This window comes from Myotis brandtii, unplaced genomic scaffold, assembly GCF_000412655.1.
Source record: "Myotis brandtii unplaced genomic scaffold, ASM41265v1 scaffold517, whole genome shotgun sequence".
Classification (NCBI taxonomy): Eukaryota; Metazoa; Chordata; class Mammalia; order Chiroptera; family Vespertilionidae; genus Myotis; species Myotis brandtii.
Genome location: NW_005369706.1, coordinates 1129129 through 1151390, shown reverse-complemented (window position 1 = coordinate 1151390; position 22262 = coordinate 1129129). Strand labels below are relative to the sequence as shown.

Here is a 22262-nt window from a genome sequence, read left to right as displayed (position 1 = left end):
CTCGGGCGGCGAACACCAGGTGCCAGGGTGTGAGCAACAGCTTGCGGGGGGGCCTCTCGGTCTCCACAGCCACAAAAGAGGCGCGGCGCTGCAAGTCCCGGTCCAGGAAGAGCAGCACCGGCGTGGGCACCACCCGCCCTGCGGAGTCTGCCGCCAGCACCCAGTCTCCGCGATGCAGTTCCCGCAGCCCCTTCCGCTCGCCACTCCGCAGGCGCACGGTGGCATTTCCCGGAAAGCAGCCGCCTGCCCTGACCGCCAGGGAGTTATCTGCAGGGAACAAGCATAGAGAGGATAAGATGAAGTCCAGTGGTTCCAGAATGTTAGCCCAGATTCTTAAAGATGTGGTCAAGCCCAGCGCAGACCTCAGCAGTCCCGGGACAACTGCAATTTCCCAGGGATCTGGCCTCAACCTGGGCAGAAATGGAAGGGTGGTTTATAACACTAACAGCCACCTTGGTCTCCCCTAGACTCGCAACGGGGCTGTGCAGCCTCAGTTTCCCTTTGGGCGGGCCTCACCACCCCCCCCCCCACACACACACACACACACTGTACCGGCTTTGACCGACACGTGGACGTGGTTGCGGGACTCGTAGTACACCCAGTCGAAGCCGGCTTCCACTGCCAGGCGCGCCAGCAACCCATACTTGTTGCGGTCGCGGTCAGACGTGGTGATGTCCAAGGCACGGCCTTCGTAGTGGAGTGAGTCCTGAGCGTGGTGGCCGTCCTCATCCCAGCCCTCAGTCACCCGTAGGCGCACTCCCGGCCACATGTTCATCACAGCAATGGCCAGCGCGTTCACTCGCTCCTTACATCGCTGTCAGGAATGAAGGTGTCAGTCTCCTCATGACCACTACCACCACCTTGGGGGCAAAAGCGACTTGAATGGGAGGGTAGATGCTTCTGCCTCCAATCCCCACCCCATTCCCTCTCCGCTGTTGAATGCCCTGGGCAAGTGAGAACCTGCATAGGTGTAGTCGCCTATCTGCACGCCCTTTTCAAAGCATCGTTGGACAACTGTGGGGTCACGTCTGAGTCTGAGACAGGAGGCGCCTCTATCTAGCTCTTTTCCTATTTTTAATGTTGGCTCCTCACCCCAACTCATTCTGGGACTTCAGCTCAACCTGGGAGAAAGCAAGGTTTAGAGGGCGGGTGGCAGCTTGGCCAGGGAGGGGTTGAACAGCCTGACTCCCCGAGAGGAGCTCCTGTTTGCTGGCCCCCACCGCAAGCCCCGGCTGCCCTCCCTCCGCCTGATTCATCTTTTGTTTCGTTGCCTTCCCTGGCACCGGGCATCGCTTCCTTCCTTCCTTCCTCCTCCTCCTTTCGGCCCCTAGCATTAACCCCTTCCTAGTGCGACTGCCCCCCACAGAGGTGCCCTAGCGGAGCCGTGCGGGATCAAGGCTGCTGGAAAAAGGGTTGGGGTGGCGGGGGCTGCACGAAGTACAATGGCCATTCTCCGGGATGACTTAACCAAGCGAGAATCCCGGGCTGAGGCCGGGGACCCGCCGGGAGAAGCGGACTCAGCAGCTCCATCCACAAAGGCGCTTTTCAGCCACCCGGGCTCAGGGAGAGGAAAGGGCAGAAAGCCGCGCCCCCTATCCCTGCTCCGGCCAGCCAGTCCCCTCCCCCAGCGCGGCCAGACCTCCGGGTTCCAGCTCAGGCTCTGCCAGTGCTGAAAGCTGCCATCTCTCCATCTCTGGTCCAGATGCAGCCCAGAGAGGCGTGGGAGTAGCACCTGAGAATAGCCGGAGCCGCCCTGGTGTTGATCTGGGGGGCCCCCTGCAGGGTGGGAGTGGAGAGGAGGAAAAGCAGCAGCGGCTGGAAGCCTGCGCCCGGGGGAGTGAGACCGCGGTTATCTTGGCCGCTCCATTCTGGGAGCCGGAGACCTTGGCGCGCACCATGGCACGGACCCGGCGGGAGGAGGCGCAGAGAGGACAGCTTCCTTTTCTTCTTCTCTCCGACCTCTCACCTTGGACTTGGCTTTCTCCTAACTGCCAGAGGGACACTTTCCCCCTGCCCTTCTTGCTGAGTCTTCTACACCTCCGCAGGGTTGGAGAGGAGGGGAGGGGAAAGACAGGAAAAGTGGTAACTCCTTCCAACTTTTTGTCGTTTTGTCCCTTAAGGAGGCCCGAGGCCTTGACCTGCGGGGGCAGCAGCCCAGTGCAGAACCAACTCAATGGAGGCCTTTTGCAGCCAGGGTGTGGGAGATAAGCAGGACCCAAAGGGTTCCCAAGCCTGTCAGAGCCCCTCCCGGGTCTGTCCCTTATTCTGCCCACTCTGCTGCAGGTGGCAGCCAGGGGAAGCATTCCATGACCAAGAAGGAAAGGAGCGACCCTTCCCAATCTCTGGGTGAAAGAAGGGATTCTTTCTCCCCTAGACAGGTTTTCCTAACAAAGTAACCTGGAAAACTATTGCAATTAATCAGAGGAAATCCGTACCCCTCCCTCTCCCCCCACCTCCCCACTCCATACACAATTAGGTGGTGTAATGGAAAGTGTATAGGACTTAGAATCAGGAGTCCTGAATTCTAGTCCCAGCCATGTCACTAATTAGTTTTAAGACTTTGATTAAATCACTTTTCCTCCTGGGGCCTAGCTCTCACTGTAAAATGGGAGGTGGGGTGATGGTGGAAGAATGTGACCTCCAAATTTCCTCCAGTTCCGACATTTGAGATCATTGGCCAGAGGTGGGCCTTCTCTCCCAAAGCATTACTCACCTCACCCTCGGTTGGTAAAGTTCTAATCTGCCCCAGATGCTCAATACGTGGTAGTTGAGTTTATATTATTTTTAAAATTCCAACAAAAGCCCCTGAAATAAACTGGGCTTGAGGGACAGGGGAACCCTTTGATTCTCAGGTGGGTCCCTCTGTTCTTCTGATTGAGTACTGCTTTTCACCACAAGACAGTCGTTCAGACTCTGGAATGACCTTGCCCCAGTTCTAGGATGCCTCCCCCATGCCAGAGACAGTTCCCACCCGGCCCCTCCTTCAGGTAGATGGCCCGGTGACCTGACTCTTGGCCACCCTTTCTCAGCCTCCTTCAGTCTTCTTGGCTCACAGAGATTTTCCAAAATCAGGTCAGAAAGCCAGGCTAAGGGCATAGCTTTCTGTCTACTGCCTAGCCAGCTTCTGGCCCCCAGCTCACCCCAGCCCTTCCTGCCTGGCTCGGTAGCTGACCCCCGGTCCACGCCTCAGCCATTTCCCGTCTCGCCTGCCGCCATCCCCCTTTCCCCGCCCTCGCCTTCGAAGTCTCTCCCAGCTTCACTCTCACTAGTCCCTCCTTCCTCTCCCCATCCAAGTCTCTCCCAGTTTGGATCTCTCCTGATCACTCCGTCCAGCCAGCAGAAGTTTTATTTTGGGGAGGAGTGGGGTGGAGGAAGGTCTTTGAGATTAAGGTTTCTAGACATGAAGCCCAGTTCACCCACCGGGGCTGCAATAGGAAAGCAGAGAAGTTGGCAGTGCCCTGGCGCAGGTGAGGAGAGGCCCACCTTACCTCGGTCATCAGGCGGTCTGCGCCACTGTTCTCCTCATCTTTGAAGATGATGTCAGGATTGTAGTTGGGCACCAGGTCCCGGAAGCGCTCGGAGCCCCTGGCAACCCTACCTTCGGCTGGCCCACTGGCGCCCAGGGTCCGTTCGGGCACGCTGGGCACAAATTGCTTGTAGAGCAGCGGCACAAGCTGCTTGCGCACGTAGCGGCGCCGGCCAACCGGCCCCCGGCCCGGGCCGCAGCTCTGGGCTGGCAGCGTCAGAAGTGCCAAGCAGCACAGGAGCACCAGACTGGCCAGCAGCGCCATGGATGCAGCGGACTCGGGCCAAAAGGGAACGTTCTTATCCTTACCAGCTCGCCTGGCAGTTGGGCATTCCCCGGCACCAGAGAGCGCAGCAGGCAGAACTGCCCCCAGAGTGCCCTAGAGCTCTTGTGGCTCTACGCACCTGGCTGCCGCTACTCTGCCTACATGCCCGCGGGGGTTCAGTAACCTGCTACAGGCGGGCCATCATAGCAGGGAAGTGGGGTCGTGGGTGGCTGCCAGCTCAGCCTGGCTCTGTCGCCAGGCTCCGGCGCTGCCACAATGCCCGGGCTCCGCCTTAAGTGGCCCCCTGGCCCCGCCCCCCGCCCAGGACCGGCCCGACCCCTACCACCAGGGCGGGGGCTCTAGCCGGTCACCACGGGTCCAGTTTGAGATTGAGGTGTGTCCCATCCTGGAAACCAGGTAGTTACTTGCCTAGGAAACCCTCACAGCTTTACAGTCCTTGGCTGTCTGGTGAAGCATCCTTCTACCTCCCAGTCTGCGCTTGGTACCAAACCATCCTCCTCTGATATTTGAACTGGATCTTTGCTCTCCCAAAGCCTACCCTGGCAGGCCATGTCCTCTGCTACTATCCAGAAATATTGGTTCCAGTTCCTGCCCAAAGTCAACCATGCTCTTTGGGCATACAACCAGAGCCTCCCTTGCCTCTCCGTGGTCTTCCCCAAACCTCTGCCATTTCCATCCCTTCTGCTGGGAGTTTTCCCTAGAGTGAGCAACAGAGCTTCAAGTTATAGTCTACTTTAGAACTTCAAAATTTGGCCCCTTTGTCCTTGCTAGACACCCAACTTCTTTTTAAATGAATAACTTGTCAATTGGAAGTTGCTGGAGGGCAGTGGCTACTTGAACTCTCTAACTGGTTTCCTTTCACCTTTCATCTAGCCACCTCTCTAGCTTCTTCCTCTCTGGACCCCCCTGCAGCTCTGCTTCCAGTCACTCAGGTTTATCCCAGAGGCTTTGAGCCTGCTACACATCACCCACCAATCTACTCTCCTTTAGAAATCACTTTCTCTAAGAAGCTTCTCTGATGTCTTGACACTGACCACCTCTATTTCCTGGAAAACCAGTAATTAACTGCCATCTATTGTGGTTCAGTGTTAGAATTATCTGTCACCCTTACTAGACAAAGTAATTAAGCACAAACTTATCATGTAACCCCATGGTTAAGTGCCTGGCCTATAGTAGAGTGCTCAGCAAATATTCATGGCACAGCACCTACACTGTTTTTTGTGGGTTTTTTTGTTTGTTTGTTTGTTTTTGTATTCCATGTTCACCCCTCATGCAGCTCCATAGCTAGCACTTATAGGCACCTTTGTGTACATTAGGAAAAAAGCACCCCTTCCTCAATACACCTGCCATTTGCAAGAAAATAGTCATAACTATACATTAAGACTATGAGGTGAGTGGTGCCCCTAAATGTTGTTCAATGCAACATATACATAACCCTGAGCTGAAACTTTGTCCCTAGCCCCAACATGGCAGGGGGCTTGCATAGTACTTAAGGCACTGATAGCCTCTGGAAAGATGGAGTTAGGTTCTTCTCTGAGGTAGGTCACAGACCTTTGTTAGCTAGCCACTTCTTTTACTCCACATCCAACAGTCAAATCAGGGAGGACAGGGCTGAGTGTGTGTGTGTGTGTGTGTGTGTGTGTGTGTGTGTGTGTGTGTGTACACAAGGGGATCTTATCCTATTCCTACACCCATGCCTACCTACCCCCAATAACCAAGGCACATAAACAAGGTCATGAGTATAAGGAGAGTCAGGGGACCAGTCAGCTTTAGGCTAAGGGAGAGGAGCTCCCAACTGCCTAATTGTTTGGCCTAACACCAGACCCAAGTCCTCAAAGAACACTAAGAATGCAGATGGAGGGGAAGGGAAAGGATGGTGGACAGAACCCTTCTGTTTCTCTCAGTTGAAAGACTCAGGACTTGCGGGGAGAGCAAGGCTATTCAAATAAACACAGAGAGAGCCTTTTAAAAAAACCAAAGCAAACCTTGGGATCAACTTTATTGCTGATGGTTGTGGCCTTTTCTTTCCCACACCCTCACCTCTCTGGTGGTCCAAAGTCCCTCCAGGATAGCACAGTGCTTAGGTTCTTCTGGACCAGAGGCAAAGGGAGACAATCTGCCCCCCACATCTGCCCCTGCTCAGTCCCTCCCCTGTCCCCACCCAACCCTATTGCACATCAAATCATGTAAACATGGCTACAGGCATGGCCTGGAATAGCAGTGAGGCAGATTGATGTGTTAACGGATTTGAGACCAGGAGCCAGACCCAAGTCACCCAGTCCCACCCCATGCTAAGGCCCACAGTTAAATCTGGAAAAACAAGGGGGCCTGGTCCCAAACTCTGGCTCAGATTATGCAACAGTGCAGATGGCTCAGCTCCCCTTTGCCACCCACCCCTCTCAGATTCCAGGTCTTAAGGATCACCCACTCCTGGTGTCGCTTCAGGACTGGGTAGCAGATGGCAGTGTCCAGTTTTTCCCCTCTCACCCCCAACTAGAGGTCACTGGTGTTGGGTCTTCCTAGATGCCCTGGGGAAACCAGAGACAGGCAATGGCAGTCTGTCCAGTCCTGGAAAAGAGGGAAGGCGGACAGTCAAAAGTAGGACATATGTCCAGACCTCTGGGATAAGACAACCAAACCACAAAATGGATGGATGAAGCATGTTACAAGTAAAGCAGAAAGCCTGCCATTTCCCTTGCTGGAAAGACCACTGTTCCAGAGGGCTCCACCCCACCAGCCTGTGACTCCCACTCCCTCTCACCAAAAGCCCGGATCAGCTCTGCCCGAACAGCTGCGGTGAAGGTCTTCACCAGACAGAGAGTGGTAAGGCCCGCAAAGATTGCATTGTAGAGGAACACGATGTAAAAATTGCCCAGCCAGTTGAAGCGTCCAAAATCACCCAGCAGGTCAAAGCGAGTGAGTCCTGAAATACAAAGACCAGGATAGAAGGTGGGCATCCCAGCCCCTCCCTGGCTCAGAGCCCAGCTTTCTGCTGCCTCCTGGTGGCCACATCTCAACACTGCAACTGATAAGTTGGCCTCCTATTATTTGAGGGGGGGGGGGATTTTATTTTTTTTATTATTTTTTTAAAAATAATTCTTTATTGTTGATAGTATTACATATGTCCCCCCCTTTCCCCCCATTGACCCCTTCCAGCCCACCCCCATCCCCGCCCCAGACCCTCAGCACCCTTTTGTCTGTGTCCATGGGTTATGCATTCAAGGTCCCACTCACCCACCCACTCTCCCCTGCCTTCTCTCTGGGATTCTGCACTCTGTTCCATTCTTCCATGTCCCTGGGTCCATTCCATTTATCAGTTTATTTTGTTACTTAGATTCCACATATGAGTGCAGTCATGTGATACTTGACTTTCTCTGACTGATTTATTTCACTTAGCATGATACTCTCCAGGTCTCTCCATGCTGTCTCAAAGGGTAAAAGATTCTTCTTTTTTACTGCTACATAGTATTCCATGGTATAAATGTACCACAGCTTTTTTATCCACTCATCTACTGATAGGCACTTGGGCTGTTGTATATTGTGCTGCTATGAACAGAGGGGTGCACAAATTCTTTCTGATTGGTGCTTCAGGTTTCTTAGGATATATTCCTAGAAGTGGGATTACTGGGTCAAATGGCAGATCCATATTTAATTTTTTGTGAATACTCCATACTGTTTTCCATAATGGTTGCACCAATCTATTAGGAGTAGTGTATTAGCAGTGTACTAGGGTTCCCTTTTCTCCACATCCTCACGCACTTGTCATTTGTTGGTTTGTTGATGGTAGCCATTCTGACAGGTGTGAAATGGTACCTCATTGTCATTTTGATTTGCATCTCTCAGATGATTGTGACTTTGAGCATTTTTTCATGTCTCTTGGCCATCTGTATGTCCTCTTTGGAGAAGTGTCTATTTAGGTCCTTTGCCCATTTTTTAATTGGATTGTCTTCCTTTTGTTAAGTTGTATGAGTTCCTTATATATTTTGGATATTAACCCTGGCCTCTCCTGCTATTAATTATTCCTACATCCCAAGCTCTGTCTCAGAGGAGTTCAGGGCTGTGAAGAAAGTGCCAGCAGCTAGGCTTGCTTCAACTTCCCTGCCAGAGTTTGGCATGTTCTTCAATGGGGTCCCCTCTGGCTCCAGGTATTCCAAGGAGCTACCTGGGCCCACCAGTTGTTCCTGGGCCAGGAACTTATAAGCTAGTCACTAGTATTTTTTTAGCAGGTAGAGCTGTGTGGAGGCTAAGAGCTCTGACTCTGATCAGACTGCTATGGTTCATATCCAAACTCCACCTCAACTAATTGGAACTAACTGATGGAACTACAAGCCTAGTGTACTACTAAACCCTCATGGTTTAAGTATAAATGCTACAGGGGAAAGAGTGTGGACTTAAGAACCAAATAGAACTAATTTATTTTTTTGATCTTTGATTTAGAGAGTACATTCATTAAAGCTGGGGACAGTCAGGGGGTGGGGGGAGGTAGAAAAGGGTATGGGGGAGTAAATGGTGATGGAAGGAGATTTGACTTGGGGTAGTGAACACACAATACAATATACAGATATGTTATAGAATTATACACCTGAAACCTATATAATTGATTAACTAATGTCACCCTAATAAATTCAATAAATAAGGTAAAATAAAACATCTATACTAATAAAAGGGTAATATGCTAATTAGGATGGACGTCTTCTGGACATCCATTGGACAAAGCCACAGGGGCTGCGAGGCCCGAGGCTCAGGCAGCCATGAGCTCAGGCAGCCGTGGGTTCAGGCAGCTGCAAGGCCTGGGGCTCAGGCAGCTATGAGCCCCGGCGGCTGCGAGGCCCGGGGCTCACAGCAGCCGTAGGCTCAGGCAGCCATGAGCCCTGGTGACTGCGAGGCCCGGGGCTCAGGCCTCGCAGCCGCCACAGCCGGCAGTGGCGGCAGCAGTGGGGTAATGGGGGTGGCACCCTCCCCTGATCAGCCCAGTCACCTCCTTCAGAGGGAGGCCAGACTGAAGCTTAGGTCCCGCTCCCCAAGGGGGGAGCGGGACCTAAGCCGTCAGTAGGACATCCCCTGAGGGCTCCCGGACTGTGAGAGGGGGCAGGCCGGGCTGAAGGACCCCTGCTCCAGTGCATGAATTTTCGTGCACCAGGCCTCTAGTCATTATCCTATACAATAGAGGCAATATGCAAATTAACACTCACACCCTCACAAGATGGCTGCCTACGACCAGGCCAGCAGGGGGATTAGTGAGGGACGACCAAACAACTGAACAAGCAGGCTGCATGGGGCGACCAGGCCAGCAGGGGGTTAGTGAGGGACGACCAAATGACTGAACAGCAGCTGTGTGGGGCAACCAGGCCGGCGGGGGAGCTGTGAGAGGTGACCAGGCCAGCAGGAGGGGCAGTTGATTTATATAAAATGTTATTGTATGGCATTAATTACTTTAATTTCTGCACACCAAATCAGCAATGTAATACAAATAAATAATACAATAATCCTATATAATAAAGAGGTAATATGCAAATTAACCCTCACATCCTTACAAGATGGCTGTCTATGACCAGGCCGGCAGGGGGGTTAGTGAGGGACAACCAAATGACTGAACAGCAGGCTGCGTGGGGTGACCAGGCTGGCAGGGGGGGCAGTTGGGGGCGACCAGGCCAGCAGGGGAGCAGTTGGGGGCAACCAGGCCGGCAGGAGGGTAGTTGGGGGCAATTAGGCTAACAGGAGGGCAGTGAGGGGCAACTAGGCCGGTGGGGGGGTAGCAGTTGGGGGTGACCAGGCTAGCGGGGGGTGCAGTTAGGGGCAACCAGGCCGGCAGGGGGGGGACAGTTCGAGGCAATTAGGCCGGCACACAGAGGCAGTGAGGGGCAATCAGGTCGGTGGGGGTGGCAGTTAGGGGCGATGAGGCAGGCAGACAGGTGAGTGATTAGGAGCCAGCAGTCCAGGATTGTGAGAGGGATGTCCGACATCCCCTGAGGGGTCCCGGATTGCAGAGGGTACAGGCTGGGCTGAGGGGACTTCTCCCCCCCCTCCCCCACACACGAATTTCATGCGCCGAGCCTCTAGTATAATATATATTATAAAAAAGCTGGGGACAGTGAAAAAAAGGAGACTTAAAATAGAAGAGACAAGATCACAGTAACAGGAGGGAGCCTAGGCTGGGCTGCCTAGACTTGGGAAAGGAAGTCAAAGTAACAGAAGTGAGTCATGCTGGGCTGCATGGACTCAGGAAAAGGAAGTTACAGAGGCCAAAGGAGAGTTCTTGGAGACAGATTCAGGGGGTTAGCCTGGGATAAGCTGCTGCTGTCTACTGCTCTCCTGGTTGCAAGTATCCTGGGGACCCTTGGAGCTTAGGAGAAAGAAAGCAAAAGTACACACCTGAGAAAAGAGAGCACAGGCATGCTCAAGAGAGTGTGTCCAAATAGAACTAATTTAAATCATGTATGATATATGGAAAATGATGTAGTGTGTGTGGGGGGGGGTTACCTATAACTCTCATACTACCCTGGAGTGAACTAGTTACATTTTAAAAAATTTCTACCAGGTAATTCTAGATCATAGTTCTAAAGATAGAAGAAGGACTGAGTGTATTATTTGATGCCCTGGTGTGTGCAAAAAGCGCTGGACTGAGATTAAGGAGACAAGGGTTCTAGCCTGACTTGGCCTTGCCTCAAACTAGCTATAAAATTGGGCAAATTAATTAGCTTCTCTGTATTTCATCTTCAAAATAAAAAATATTTAGCCCTGACCGGGAGCTCAGTTAGTTAGAGTGTTGTCCCAATATGCCAAGATTGTGGTTCAATCCCAGTCAGGGAACATACAAGAATAAACCAATGAATGCACAAATAAGTGGAACAACAAATCGATGTTTCTCTCTCTCTCTAAAATCAACAATAAAAGAAGAAATAAAATGAGAATGTTTATTAGATGATCCAGCCCAAAGGAAGATTTAGGGGAAAAGTGGTACTTTTCAATCAAAAAGACAGAAGTAAATGGGGAAGGCTATGTGATGTAATGGAAAAGTATGAGCTTTGAAGCAACACTACTCTGATCTCAGCACAAGCATTTCACAGAACCTGTTTCTCGATCTGTATCATGGGCATAATACTTTCTCATAAGTTTGTTGTGGGATTTAGGGAGAACATGTATATAAAATGTCTGCTTAGCACTAGTAGGTACTAAAAAGAAGCCAATTCCCTTATCTCCTTTTGCTACTTACCTAGGGTTCGAGAGAAGACAGGAAGTGCTGAGCTTAGGACCAGGAGACAGACACAGTTCCCGATTATCTGGGGAGGAGTAAGGAAAGGGGAGGTGAGGTAGCAGAGCTGCCAGTATCTAGTCCCCAGGGATGCCTCCAGGATACCTCCTCTACTCCAACCCAATTACCTGTGTCATGGCTGTGTCATGCCATCTGGGCCGCAGGCCCCGGAAGAGTGGAGAACTGTAGAATCCCACAATCGAGGACACCATCAGATAACTGCCACTGGGGTTAGGGAAGAACTGGCCAGCTCCCGAGGACTAATGCCTCATCTCAAAGGGAATAAGCCCCTTTCTCCCAGACCTCCTTTCAAAATCAAGTCTTTTCTTTATTTCTGAACCTCAGGTTGGTGAAGACTTACTTGCCCCCTTCCCATCAGTCCTACTACAAGTCTGCCCAGAGCCCCAAAGGAGACATTCAAAAGACAAAAAAATTGTGCATTTCCAGAAGGATACAAGATGAGTACAACCTGAATGACAGCACCAAAGGAGCCCAACTTGGAGAAGGAGACCTGGCCCAGGGAGGCACCCTGAGAAATGAAGTAGTATCACAGTGGAGCACTCTCCACAATCAGCACCACCCAGCACCCAGCCTTCCCTCTGGCCTCAGTTTCTGCCCCCTCACTCCAGCTTTTCTTAGGTCCTCCCCAAAAGATATGGTGGGAGGGCAGCCCAGTACCTGCATGCCCCGGGGCATGGCAGCCTCATCGATGAGCAGCTCCAGGATGTGGATGGCCACAATGAGCACGGATAGGCCCTGTGTGAGGCAAGGTCACAGATTCCCATCCATGCTCCAGCCCATAACAGTATCCAGAGTTACATGTTAAGAGCAGACACTCTGCCCTGGCCGGGTAGCTCAGTTGGTTAGAGCATCATCCCAATACGCTAAGGTTGTGGGTTTGATCTCCGGTTACGGCACACACAAGAATAAACCAATAAATGCATAAATAAGTAGAACAACAAATTGATGTTTCTTTTTCTCGCTCCCCTCCCTTCCCCTCCTCTCTCCCAAATCAATCAACAAAACAAATTTTATTAAAAAAAAACCACACACAAAAAAACCCACCTAGCAGCCTTAGCTGGTTTGGCTCAGTGGATATAGCGTTGGCCTGTGGACTCAAGGGTCTTGGGTTTGATTCTGGTCAAGGGCACATGCCCGGGGTTGCAGGCTCGATCCCCAGTAGGGGGCATGCAGGAGGCAGTTGATCAATGATTCTCTCTCATCATTGATGTTTCTATCTCTCTCTCCCTTTCCCTTCTTCTCTAAAATTAATAAAAATATACTTAAAAATAAAAAATAAAGATAAATAAAAAAGCAGATACTCTGCTCCAACATTTTCAGTTTCCAAGCACTGTATGGGACCTCCTCGAGGCTGGTGCTAGCAACAGAGCACTTTGAGGGTATTATAAGATACACCCTCTCCAGGTGGAAGAATTGCAAAAAAGCTAAGTAGAAAAATGGATTCGTCCTCCAGATTGATAAGACTTATTCCCAAGTCCAGGTTGTGGCAAGTTGGGGGATAGACTGAATTTCAACCCTTATTTTCACCCACAGCAAGCCTGGGTAACTACTCAGTGGCCCTCTGTGGCCTTGGGTAAACTCCTTAACTTCCCTGTTTCTTCATTTACAAAATTGGGATTGCTGTGCTCAGCACAGGGCAGGACACAAAGTAGACACTCAGTAAGAGGTAACTACTATGATTGAAGATAACCAGGTCCCTGCATCTCCTTCCTCTTCCCTAAGAAGGCCTAAATTATTCAAGGGCCTTCTACTCCCCACCCTCATCAAGGCTGATATACCCACCGTCAATAACAGCAAGCACAGCATGGCCAGGGGATAACCCAGGTTCCGCTGCCAGGCTGAAGCCTTCCACCGCTTCTCTGTGCAGGGATGGGAAGCGGTTAGCACAGGCTTGGAACAAGAGGCTATTCTTAAGGAAAGCCAGGTATTCCCATCCCTACTAACTCACATACCCAGTAGGACCCTCTGTGTCTGCAGAGCCAGCACCTGTCTGTGCAGCAGCTCCATGTCCAAAGGCAACCAGCAGGAGGTGGGATCTGAGAGCAGAGAAGATGGTGCTGCCCTTGCCCAAGCCATGCCTATCATCCCACCTGGGAAGAATTGCAACTCACTGCAAATCCTGCGGGTCAAAGCTGCTTCCTCAAAGGCTGAGCAGTACAGCTGCTCCTCCAGGTCTTCCAGCACCTGGGAGCAGGGGAAAAGGGAGGGACTAATAATAGCCAGGGGCTCTCAGATCCCAAGGGCCCCAGGAGCACCCTGTTCATCCCAGGGCTTTATCATCCCATTCCTTCCCCTACCCCTTATTCACTACCCTGTGGTCAGCAACTTATCCATCCCTCCTGACTGCCTTGTGTTCTGCTTTGTATGTCTGGTAACCAGCTCCAGATGATGGGGGTGGAGGATACAGGAGCCAACAAAGGCTGTGGCCCTCTGCAAGGTGTGCAGCACACAATCATAGGGTTGTTTTATTTTCTGGCTCCAGCTTGGCAGGAAGCTCACCCCACAGGATCAAAAGGCAAGGAGTACTACATACCCGCGGCTTGACCAGCAGCTTCCCAGTAACCGAGAACATGCGGGCGAGACCTAGCGGAGTACACACTGTGGAGACAGGAGCCAGTCACCTGATAGACCCTTCTCTCCATCATTCCCCCTCACCACCCCTCCATTCCCTCTCCTTCCACCCTGTGGTTCCGATCCAAGGACCTTACCCATTATCTCCCAGACCCTGAACACTCACCCAGGAGCAGCAGGACCCCAAGGAAGGAAATGCAGGAGTAGAGGTAGGGGAGGTAGTACTCCCAGAAGTCTAAGGGTAAAAAAAGCAGTACAGTCAGCCCATCTCTTTCCTGCTTACTGGGACAACAGGCCTCAGAGACAATACAAAACCTACAGGGGTTAGGCAAGTAATGCACATCAGGAAAGCTGGCCTGTGTCGCAGAAGAGGGAGTGGCAGGGACTATAGCAAACGAGATCCTAAGCCCTACCTAAAGGGCACAACTGTTATTCGGCCCCAGTCACCAAGGACTAGTGCGGCCAGATCCTCAACCTTGTCAAGCAAAGCCAGAGATCTGGATATTAATGTGAAACCTCCCAACATATATATATATATATGGCAACTGACTCATATATGTTTTTTAAATCATTGCATGGGCCCAAAGGGACATTCCTGCAGGTTGGTTTTGGCCTGAAGTCCATCATTTAGAAACTTCAGTCTAACAGTTTATTTATTTATTATTATTTTTAAAAATATATATTTTTATTGAATTCAGAAAGGGAGAGGAAGAGAGAGATAGAAACATCAATGATGAGAGAAAATCACTGACTGGCTGCCTCTTGCACACCCCCTATTGGAGATTGAGCCTGCAACCCCGGGCATGTGCCTCCAATTGGAATTGAACCTGGGACCCCTTCAGTCCGCAGGTCAATGCTCTATCCACTGAGCCAAACCAGTTAGGGTCTTTCTAACGGTTTAGATGATCTCAATCTTCTCCACCTCAGAGGGATACAGTTGATCCAGGAAGGGGAACAGCTGCCAACTGATGAGCCACTTAGCCTGGAGCGTGGGAAGGAAGCTGGCCCTCTCACCATAGAGTGACTCCCTGCTGGTCTTGTTGTCCACAATGGCTGACGCCACCCACACCATGCCCAGCACCAGCAGAGTAAGGAGCATCAACATTACCACTGTCTCGTAGACTCGGCCCAGGACACCCTATGGAAGAAGGCAATAGGTGTGGGTGGAGAGAACTGCCAACAACGTCGGGGCAGTGTGGGGAAGGAAGGCAACATTGGGAATGGCAGCCTGGCTAGGGGAACCAGAGGACTGGATTCAGGAGAAAGGGGAAAGCATTTCCCTCTTATTCTGCTAAATCACTCTGTCCTCCTACCCCACAACCAGAATATCCATTCCGTTCTCGATATTTTTCCTTTGTAACCTCCCTCCTCGGGGCCTTTCCCCATCCTTGTTTTGCCCTGGGAGGCTGACTCCTGAGGTCTGCATCACACAAGCCCTTTGCCCTTGGTTTTCCTGTTCGGCTTGCCCAATAGAAAGGACCAACAGCTCCTCTGCTGGGTGGTTGCACCTCCACAGCTTCAACTGGGTTCCAAAAGCTATTTTTTCTCTCTGCTCCCACAAGCCTATGGTGGTAATGACTTCCTGATGTTACTAGCGCCTCAAACTCCTTGTTGATCTCCTCAACTCTGACTATACCTCTATAAATAGTTTCTCCATTAAAATCTCTTTAGTTGAAACATCTGAGTGGAATTCTGTTTCCTGCCTGGATTGATTGATTCATCACTCACTCACCTTTCTGGAGCCAGCGAAGCCCTCAGACTCAGTGAAGAAGTATGCAAAGGGCATGAGGAAGATGAGGGACAGGTTGGAGAAGAGAAAAACGAGGTTCCAGAGGCCTAGAGCAAAAAAAAAAAGGAAAGGCAGAGGTGGTCAGAAAAGGGTGGCCCAACCCACTGGGGACTGATCATGTGATCGGGAAGCTGGGGATGGTGTGATTATGACTAATGAGTACAAGGCTGTATCTGCCTGACACTTTCTGCTCCCTATCGCCATCCCAAGCTGTAACCAGGAGCCACGCACCATGGATGAGGGAGCCGTTGAGCCACTGGATGTAGTAGTTCCGAGGCAGTGAGAGCAACACCTCGTTGCTGATGATGGAGAAGGGCAGGAGCAGTACGGCACCCAGGGCAACCGCCAGGGTAAAGGTGCAGAGCTCGAGCCTGGGTAGAGAAAAGATAGTGTCCTTGCTTAGCTCAGACACTTCCCTGGGTCCAAGAAGCCCCATTCATCCCTGCAGGCACCTGTAGTTTCTCCTGGAACCAACTAGCAGTGACAGACCAGGGAAGGAGCCATCAGCTGGGGCTCCACTCACTGCCCCCCAGCCCTAGTCCTTACCTTCAGGGAAGCCTTGGCACATGGGATGGGTACATCTCAGGCATTTATGGGAGCCTGGTCACCTGCCATGTCACCTGCCCAGACGTCCTCAGGAATGTGATCCTCCCACACATGCCCGTAGGGTGCACCAGGCATAATGCCAACCTAAGAGGCCTGGCTTCTCTAATCAGAGATGTGGATTTCTGAGCTTGCCTCTTCAGCCCACATAAGAGCAGGGTCACCCCATGTGGCTATGCCGTTGAAAAGAAGGGACACTTTATTTATTTGGTCCATCAAGGGGGGATGGTTGCCTTCTTATAACCTGTTGACCCAGAGGAGTCATCACTATGTCTTTCTCTATACTTGCTAGTGAATAATAGCAGCCTGGAATAAGGTTCATCCTTAGATTCAAGCACACCTCCCCTTCAGGGGTTCTACCTTCCCCATCCCCTGCTGTTTTCATTAATCTGCATCCTACCCTACTCCCTTCCCAATGGATGCTGGGAGGTGAAGCCAAGCTGAAGTCATTTCTGGTGACTCAAGCCCCAGCTGACAGTTCCGGCCTTGAGGATGCCAGGAGCTCCTGGCCTAACCAGGGAGACAGGAAGAGCAGCTTTTCCAAGCATCCCCAGGGTAGGGTAAAGCTGGAAGAAACCAGGAGTAGGATGGAAGCAGAAACTCTCTCTTTACTTTGTGACACCCCACTCTCTCTGCCAACTCCAGGGCCTCACTGGATTTCAGCTTCTTAAAGGTAACTGGTGCCAGGTGCTCAGGCAGCAACACTTACGCAATCTTGTTGACTGTGGCATCTTCATCATCCACTACAAAAGACAGAGGCATGGGGAAGAAGCAGAAGATCAGTGGGCAGTTCTGGGAACCATCTGTGTTGCAGCGTGCCTTCCTTCCCCGTCCCTGCCCCCTGAGAGAAGGGCCTGCGCCCAGAGAGGCAGAGCTGGACAGGAGGCTCTGGGAGAGCTCATGCTATAACCCCACAACCTGTTCTCTGGCCAAGGTAGCAGTGGCCCCAGGTGGAGAGAGAACAGGCTAGAAACTCCCTCACTTCCCTCCTTCCCCATCACAGGTTCCTCTTTTGTAAGCTCAAAATATGATAAACAACTGGTCTGTGAGGTTGGTTACATCAGTGGCTGGGTGCAGCAGAGAAATGCAAGCGGGGGGGGGGGGGGGGGGGGTATTCACAGAGAAAGTCCCCAAGAGAATTAGAGTGAGGAGTAGCTGCCTTCTTGGGTGGGGGCTCATGGAGGGGAAGAAAGGCTAGGGCCAGGACAGGATGATCTGAACAGGCTGAGGCAAGTGTGTGGACCCCTCCTCCCACCTCCCTGTCACACAATGCCTACAGGAAGGAAAGCTCCAATCTGAGCACAGATTGGAAAGAGAAAGGCCACCATCACCAGGTCCTGGGGTCCCAGCGGTCACGGAGGTCTCTGGTCCTGGGTGTGGGAGCACTAGGAGAGGAGGTGACAGAGCTTGTGCCCATGATAACATTCACCTTGCAGTTGCCCACTTTAGGTTTACAGAGGGCTTTTATATTAACCATCTCTTTGGTCCACATAATAACAACGGACTGGGTAGAGACTGCTAGGCGCATTTTGGAAAGGATGAAACTGAGGGCCAGAAAAGTTATAGGACTTGCCCAGCAGCTTTATTGGTTGTGGACACTTCTATCTAGACTTTCCACTATACCACACTGTCCCTGCCTGTGGAGGTAGGGAGGTAGAAGAGGCAAAGGCGCCAGAACAGCCACCTCTCCTTTCCCAGCAGGCGCCATAGACCCATTCTCCTGAGGCTGGCTCCATGGCAACGGGAACACTGGCAGAGGACGAGCAGAAGGGAGGGAAGTCACAGGTACCTGTAGTGAACTCAGCAGGCTTCTTGAAGTGGGTCAGGGTGATGTGGCAGAGGATGTAGAGTGTCGCAAACAGAAGCGTTGAGATCTATGGCAGAGCATGAGCTGGGATGAGAAACTCTAAGAACATTCCATAGCCCCATGGGGTCACTTCCCCAAAACAAGGCTGCATACTTTCTCCCTGTTACTTCCTTCTAGTCAAGGCCTCAGGAGCCTTTAAGAAGCAGCAGACAGCCCTGGCTGCTTTGGCTCAGTGGATAGAGGGTTGGCCTGCGGTCTGAAGGGGCCTGGGTTCGATTCTAGTCAAGGGCATGTGCCTGGGTTGCAGGCTCAATCCCCCGAAGGGGGCGTGCAGGAGGCAGCCGATCAGTGATTCTCTCTCATCCTTGATGTTTCTATCTCCCCCTTTCCCTTCCTCTCTGATATCAATAAAAATATTTTTTTAAAAAAATATAAGTGGAACAAATTGCTGTCTGTCTCTCTTAAAAATCAATCGGGAGCCCTGAAAGATCAGGTATGCTCTGGGCCAAATCAGAGCCTCATTTAATCTCTGCCCCTAAGAGTAAGACTTAGTTGGGGCCCAATATCTACAAAGTTTCTAGAGTCAGCATCAGCCTCTTTAAAGGCAGTCAATCCCTGCTCCCTACCTCAAGTGACTTCCCAACTCTAGGGCCAGGCGTCTCAAGGCCTGTCCCATGCCTCTGGGCGACTGGACCTCCAACTGATAGTTAAGGCAGGGCTTAGCCAAGTTACTCTGCACACGCATGCATCCCACCCTACCCCAAGTTAGCTGCTATTGCTCAGGGGAAGAGCTACTGCTCAGTTTGGCTCCATAAACAGGGAGTCTTGAGAAGAGACATTATTGTATTTCAAGTAGTCCAAGAAGGCAGGATCAGTCTTGTGGGTTCTCCAGTCCCCAAGAGGAGCTGACGCTACAGGAAATCTGCGTACAGCTATCCATACAAAGTGGAACAAAGTCATAGAGACCCCAGGAGAGCCAGAGGTCTAGGACAAAGTTGTAGCCTTTGACATTAGGAAAGCAGAGTAGAATGAGCCACTCAGATTGGAACTGCAGGATTTTTACAGCCTAGTGCTCCACCCTGGGCTTGCGTAATAGGAAGGTGGGAGGGCTCAAAAGGTCATGCTGGAGTTACACGCAGTTCCAGCGGAGGCTCGGTCATTCCCTAGAGCAGAACTGGTGCCAGGTGGAGGAGCTACCAGAAGCCTTCAGGCTGCCCTTGCCCAGCACTGATTCCTCAGCTAATGGGACTAAAGGATGGGGGAGACATCCAAGAGGCTGCTTCTCTGTCCAAGGTCGCATCCCTCCCGGTTCTCTAAGAATGTGGGCCTCTGGCCATACACTGTCTCAAGGCCCGGACGAGCCTCAACGTATGCCCAACCCCACCATGTGGGACTATCCACTTAGGTACACATAAGGAAGGATTCCTGAAAGCAGATCTGGCATTCTACACACGGACTAATATACTTCCTACCTTTCAGTACTCATAAATAAGGACAGACTCAGTGAAGTAGTGGCTCCCTTTATCCCTCCTCCAATCTGAGGCTGCCCAGGGCAGACCAGAGCCCAGCCTGAGAAAAAAATGAATGATGGGCCCACTCACTAACATTTCTATTCTTTCAAACCTTTCTCGTTTCCTTTCCATGTAGTATGTGGAAGAGAGGGCTACCCTGGGGAGCTCAGAGGAAGAAGACTCAAGAGAAAGGAGAGAGATGAGCGTTCGAAGCAGGCCTGGCGAAGACCTGACTTCCTTAGCGCCTCCGAGTGTCCCCCCACCCCGCCCAGAAGTGAGGAGTCCATTGCTGTGGTAGGTTCAGCTGATGCTCTTCTAGGTGGCAGGGAGGGAGGGAGGGAGGGAGGGAGGCAGCCAGGTGCTCTCTAGAGCACTGAGGGGAACCACTCACAGGGGAAATCCCTAAATGTTTGGATAGGTAGCTAGGAACCTCCACTTGCAGGGTTCCTAACAAACACCAATAAGGGGGTGGCGGGGGGAGATGGAGGTGTCGTTGTTCTCCATCTCTACCCAGTAGAATCCACACCAGCAAGAGTCCCTTCTTCCAAGGTGGGAGTCCCACCAAAGTCCCCCTTCAACAAACACCAGTTGGGAAGTAAATGCAAACCAGCCCTCCCCTAATCAAATCCATCCCTCTCGGTCTAAGACGGGCAGACTCGCCAAACTCTCAGACACAAGGGGACCCACGCCCAGAACGACGGGGCTGGGCGGGGGAAGATTTTGAAACTGATGGGCTTTGTTTATCTCGCAACTACCCAGAGGACCCGACTTACTACTAGTTCACCAGCTGGGGCACCGGTCCTTCCGTCGGGCCGGGGCCTTTCGTTGCTCGCCCCTGGTGCGCACGGGGTCTGAGGGCGCTCTGAGCCCAGGTGGTTGTACTCCGACCCCAACCTCTCCCTCTCCCGCGACACCCTTTGGCCCTAACCTTCCTACCCGGGTCCCACACTCACAATACATTCGCGGACCCTCTCGTGGAATAGCTGCTCTCGCACGGATAGCACTTCGTAGTCAGCTGCTTCCATACTCTGCTCCGCATGACTGGGGCGGGGGTGTCTCCGGGCCCGGGGAGGACCGGCGGGGATAAAGCCGCCGCCGCCAAGCACCCGGACCCAGCCGAGGAGCCTTTCCTCGCAGCCTGCGACGGAAACTCGGGGTAGGTAATCTGAGGTCCAGATTCAGACGTCCGGACGCCCCGCCCTTAAAGGGGCAGGCACCAGCGCGCCTTGTTTTAAAGGGCCCTTGTCCCTACTCTGTTCCCTCCCCTTTAAGGTCGGGCCTCAGTCAAGTTTCAACGTAAACACCCGCCTTTAGGCTCGTTACGAGGAAGCGTCAGTCCTCATTCTACTTTACCGGAGGCCGAGTGACGACACAAGGGATGGGCGGGTTCCTTTCATAAAGCGAAAGTCATTGGCTCCTAGAGCTGCCGCTCATAGGTAGAGAAACGATGATAGGCTTTCCCCGTGAAAGGAGGCGGTATCTTTGAAGCCAATCGGTGCTCAAGCTAAAACTAACCGACTCCTCACCTCCGGCTGTTGAGGAGAGAGAATTTTAGTAACGACTGAAAGTTTAGTTCGGCCGTGGCTAAATGAACCTTTTGGAACTAGGCAGCCAGGGAGGATGTGAGAGTTCCATGGGGGTTCTGAAAGGTTACCGCTTCCCAGGAACCCAAGGTCCACAGCACCATTTTCTGAAAGTGTATATATGTTGGAGGGAGGCCCCCTTCGCGGCCAGTTTTCACTCAGTCACTTTTGGGATGGCCAAGTGTGTGCTAGAGCAAATACTAAAATAAAACCCTGAATAGTGAACTACAGAAATATTCTCCTGAAACGTTGTGAGGTAATGTCCATAGGGGACCATTGTTGAGTGGTGCTGAATCAAACATTAGCCGACCTAGGTACCACTCACTTTACAGACTTTATCTCATTTTAATATCACAGCCTTTAAGAGAAATGTGTTGTGATTAGCATTTTAGAAATTAGAAAAAGGTGAGAGCTTGTCACATGCCCAAGGTCACATCATTAAGGCATGCAAGTGACCTTCCTGAGATCTCCGCGGAAGTATGTGTGCAAAGCCTCACCTTCCTGAAGTTAAAGCCTTCCTCCGAATGGGAGGAAGCAGTGCAGAAAAGCAAAAGAAGGGCTGAGTTTTGCAAAGCCTCCCATTGAAGAGTAAGAGCCCAATTCTAAAGGCCTTAGACTGCATCCAGTTACTATCTGGTGCCAGAATTAACAAGTGAATTCTATACCCTTGTAACCATGGGGCAAGTTATTTTGACCTCTTTTCTGTTTCCCCAGTGATTTGCAATAGAACCTTGGGAGCTGATTTTCCTCTTAGCAACCAAGCCTGATGTAAACAGAACTTCAACCAGGAGAGAGAGTAGACACAGTTACAAAGAGGAGAAGATAGCTAGCCGGGTCCTTGGGTCTGCTGCAAAGGAAAGGAGAAGATAGACAGGTGGCTTGGGTCTATTGAGTGTGTTGTGGGAACAAACATGAATGGGTCAGGGCCCTACCTGGAGGGACTTACAGCTTGTCAGGGAGAAGTGGCCCTGGAGTGTAACAGGTCTCAGATCTTAATTTTAAGCGTATGTGATTTAGTGATCTTATTAAAACACAAATCAGATCTTGTCTCAGCTCAAAACCTCTCAAAAGTGACCCATTTGCACTTAAAAATTCACCTGCTTTAAAGTAAGCCTACAAGGCTTTCAGAGGATATATTAAACATGCTGTGTTTTGTTGGGCTCACTGGTTGTTGTTTTTTTAACAAATTTGAACAAACATTTAAAAATCAGAAGATGACTCCTTAAAAGTTCAGATATCTGTCCTATCTCTCTCCTTTTAATCCTCACCAGAGGATATTTTTCATTGATTTATGTTATTTTTAGAGAGAATGG

General features: G+C 51.4%; 2 protein-coding genes across 6 annotated transcripts in view; both read right to left on the bottom strand.

Moving 5' to 3' along the window:
* The window catches only part of DHH (desert hedgehog), a 4802-nt gene extending 758 nt beyond the window's left edge, over positions 1 to 4044 (bottom strand). Inside the window, exons 1-3 of the mRNA XM_005877411.2 lie at positions 3489 to 4044; positions 553 to 814; positions 8 to 267 (exon numbers count right to left, since the gene is read on the bottom strand). Coding sequence (XP_005877473.1) covers positions 8 to 267; positions 553 to 814; positions 3489 to 3791 — 825 coding nt within the window. The 5' untranslated portion in view covers positions 3792 to 4044. The remainder of the gene's footprint in view (positions 1 to 7; positions 268 to 552; positions 815 to 3488) is intronic.
* Positions 4045 to 5775: 1731 nt separating this feature from the next.
* Positions 5776 to 20742, bottom strand: LMBR1L (limb development membrane protein 1-like). Of its 5 annotated transcripts, XM_005877342.2 has the most exons (18): positions 20320 to 20727; positions 17838 to 17922; positions 17326 to 17433; positions 16758 to 16791; positions 15677 to 15816; positions 15389 to 15492; positions 14671 to 14794; positions 13823 to 13891; positions 13619 to 13683; positions 13197 to 13269; positions 13038 to 13121; positions 12868 to 12944; positions 11743 to 11820; positions 11520 to 11593; positions 11193 to 11283; positions 11026 to 11092; positions 6574 to 6735; positions 5776 to 6380 (listed from the first exon to the last, which is right to left on the bottom strand). In XM_005877342.2, the coding sequence occupies exons 1-18, from the start codon at positions 20389 to 20391 to the stop codon at positions 6313 to 6315; spliced, it is 1575 nt and encodes a 524-aa protein (XP_005877404.1). In that variant the 5' UTR covers positions 20392 to 20727; the 3' UTR covers positions 5776 to 6312. The 5 variants fall into 5 exon arrangements, with proteins under 5 accessions (XP_005877404.1, XP_005877406.1, XP_014404120.1 ...); XM_005877344.2 differs by lacking the exon at positions 17326 to 17433 and having other exon boundaries at positions 20320 to 20742; XM_014548634.1 differs by having other exon boundaries at positions 13038 to 13269; positions 20320 to 20728.
* Between the last annotated feature and the right edge of the window lie 1520 nt (positions 20743 to 22262).

What these genes read in the sequence shown, in the direction of transcription:
- LMBR1L (XM_014548634.1), bottom strand. Translation starts at nt 20,391, where the DNA reads ATGGAAGCAGCTGACTACGAAGTGCTATCCGTGCGAGAGCAGCTATTC. An exon ending in TGTGCTTGCTGTTATTGACG is followed by an intron (nt 11,821 to 12,867) that starts GTGGGTATATCA and finishes TGCCTCACACAG; the next exon opens with GGCCTATCCGTGCTCATTGT. An exon ending in ATTCAGGTTGTACTCATCTT is followed by an intron (nt 11,284 to 11,519) that starts GTATCCTTCTGG and finishes CCCCAGTGGCAG; the next exon opens with TTATCTGATGGTGTCCTCGA.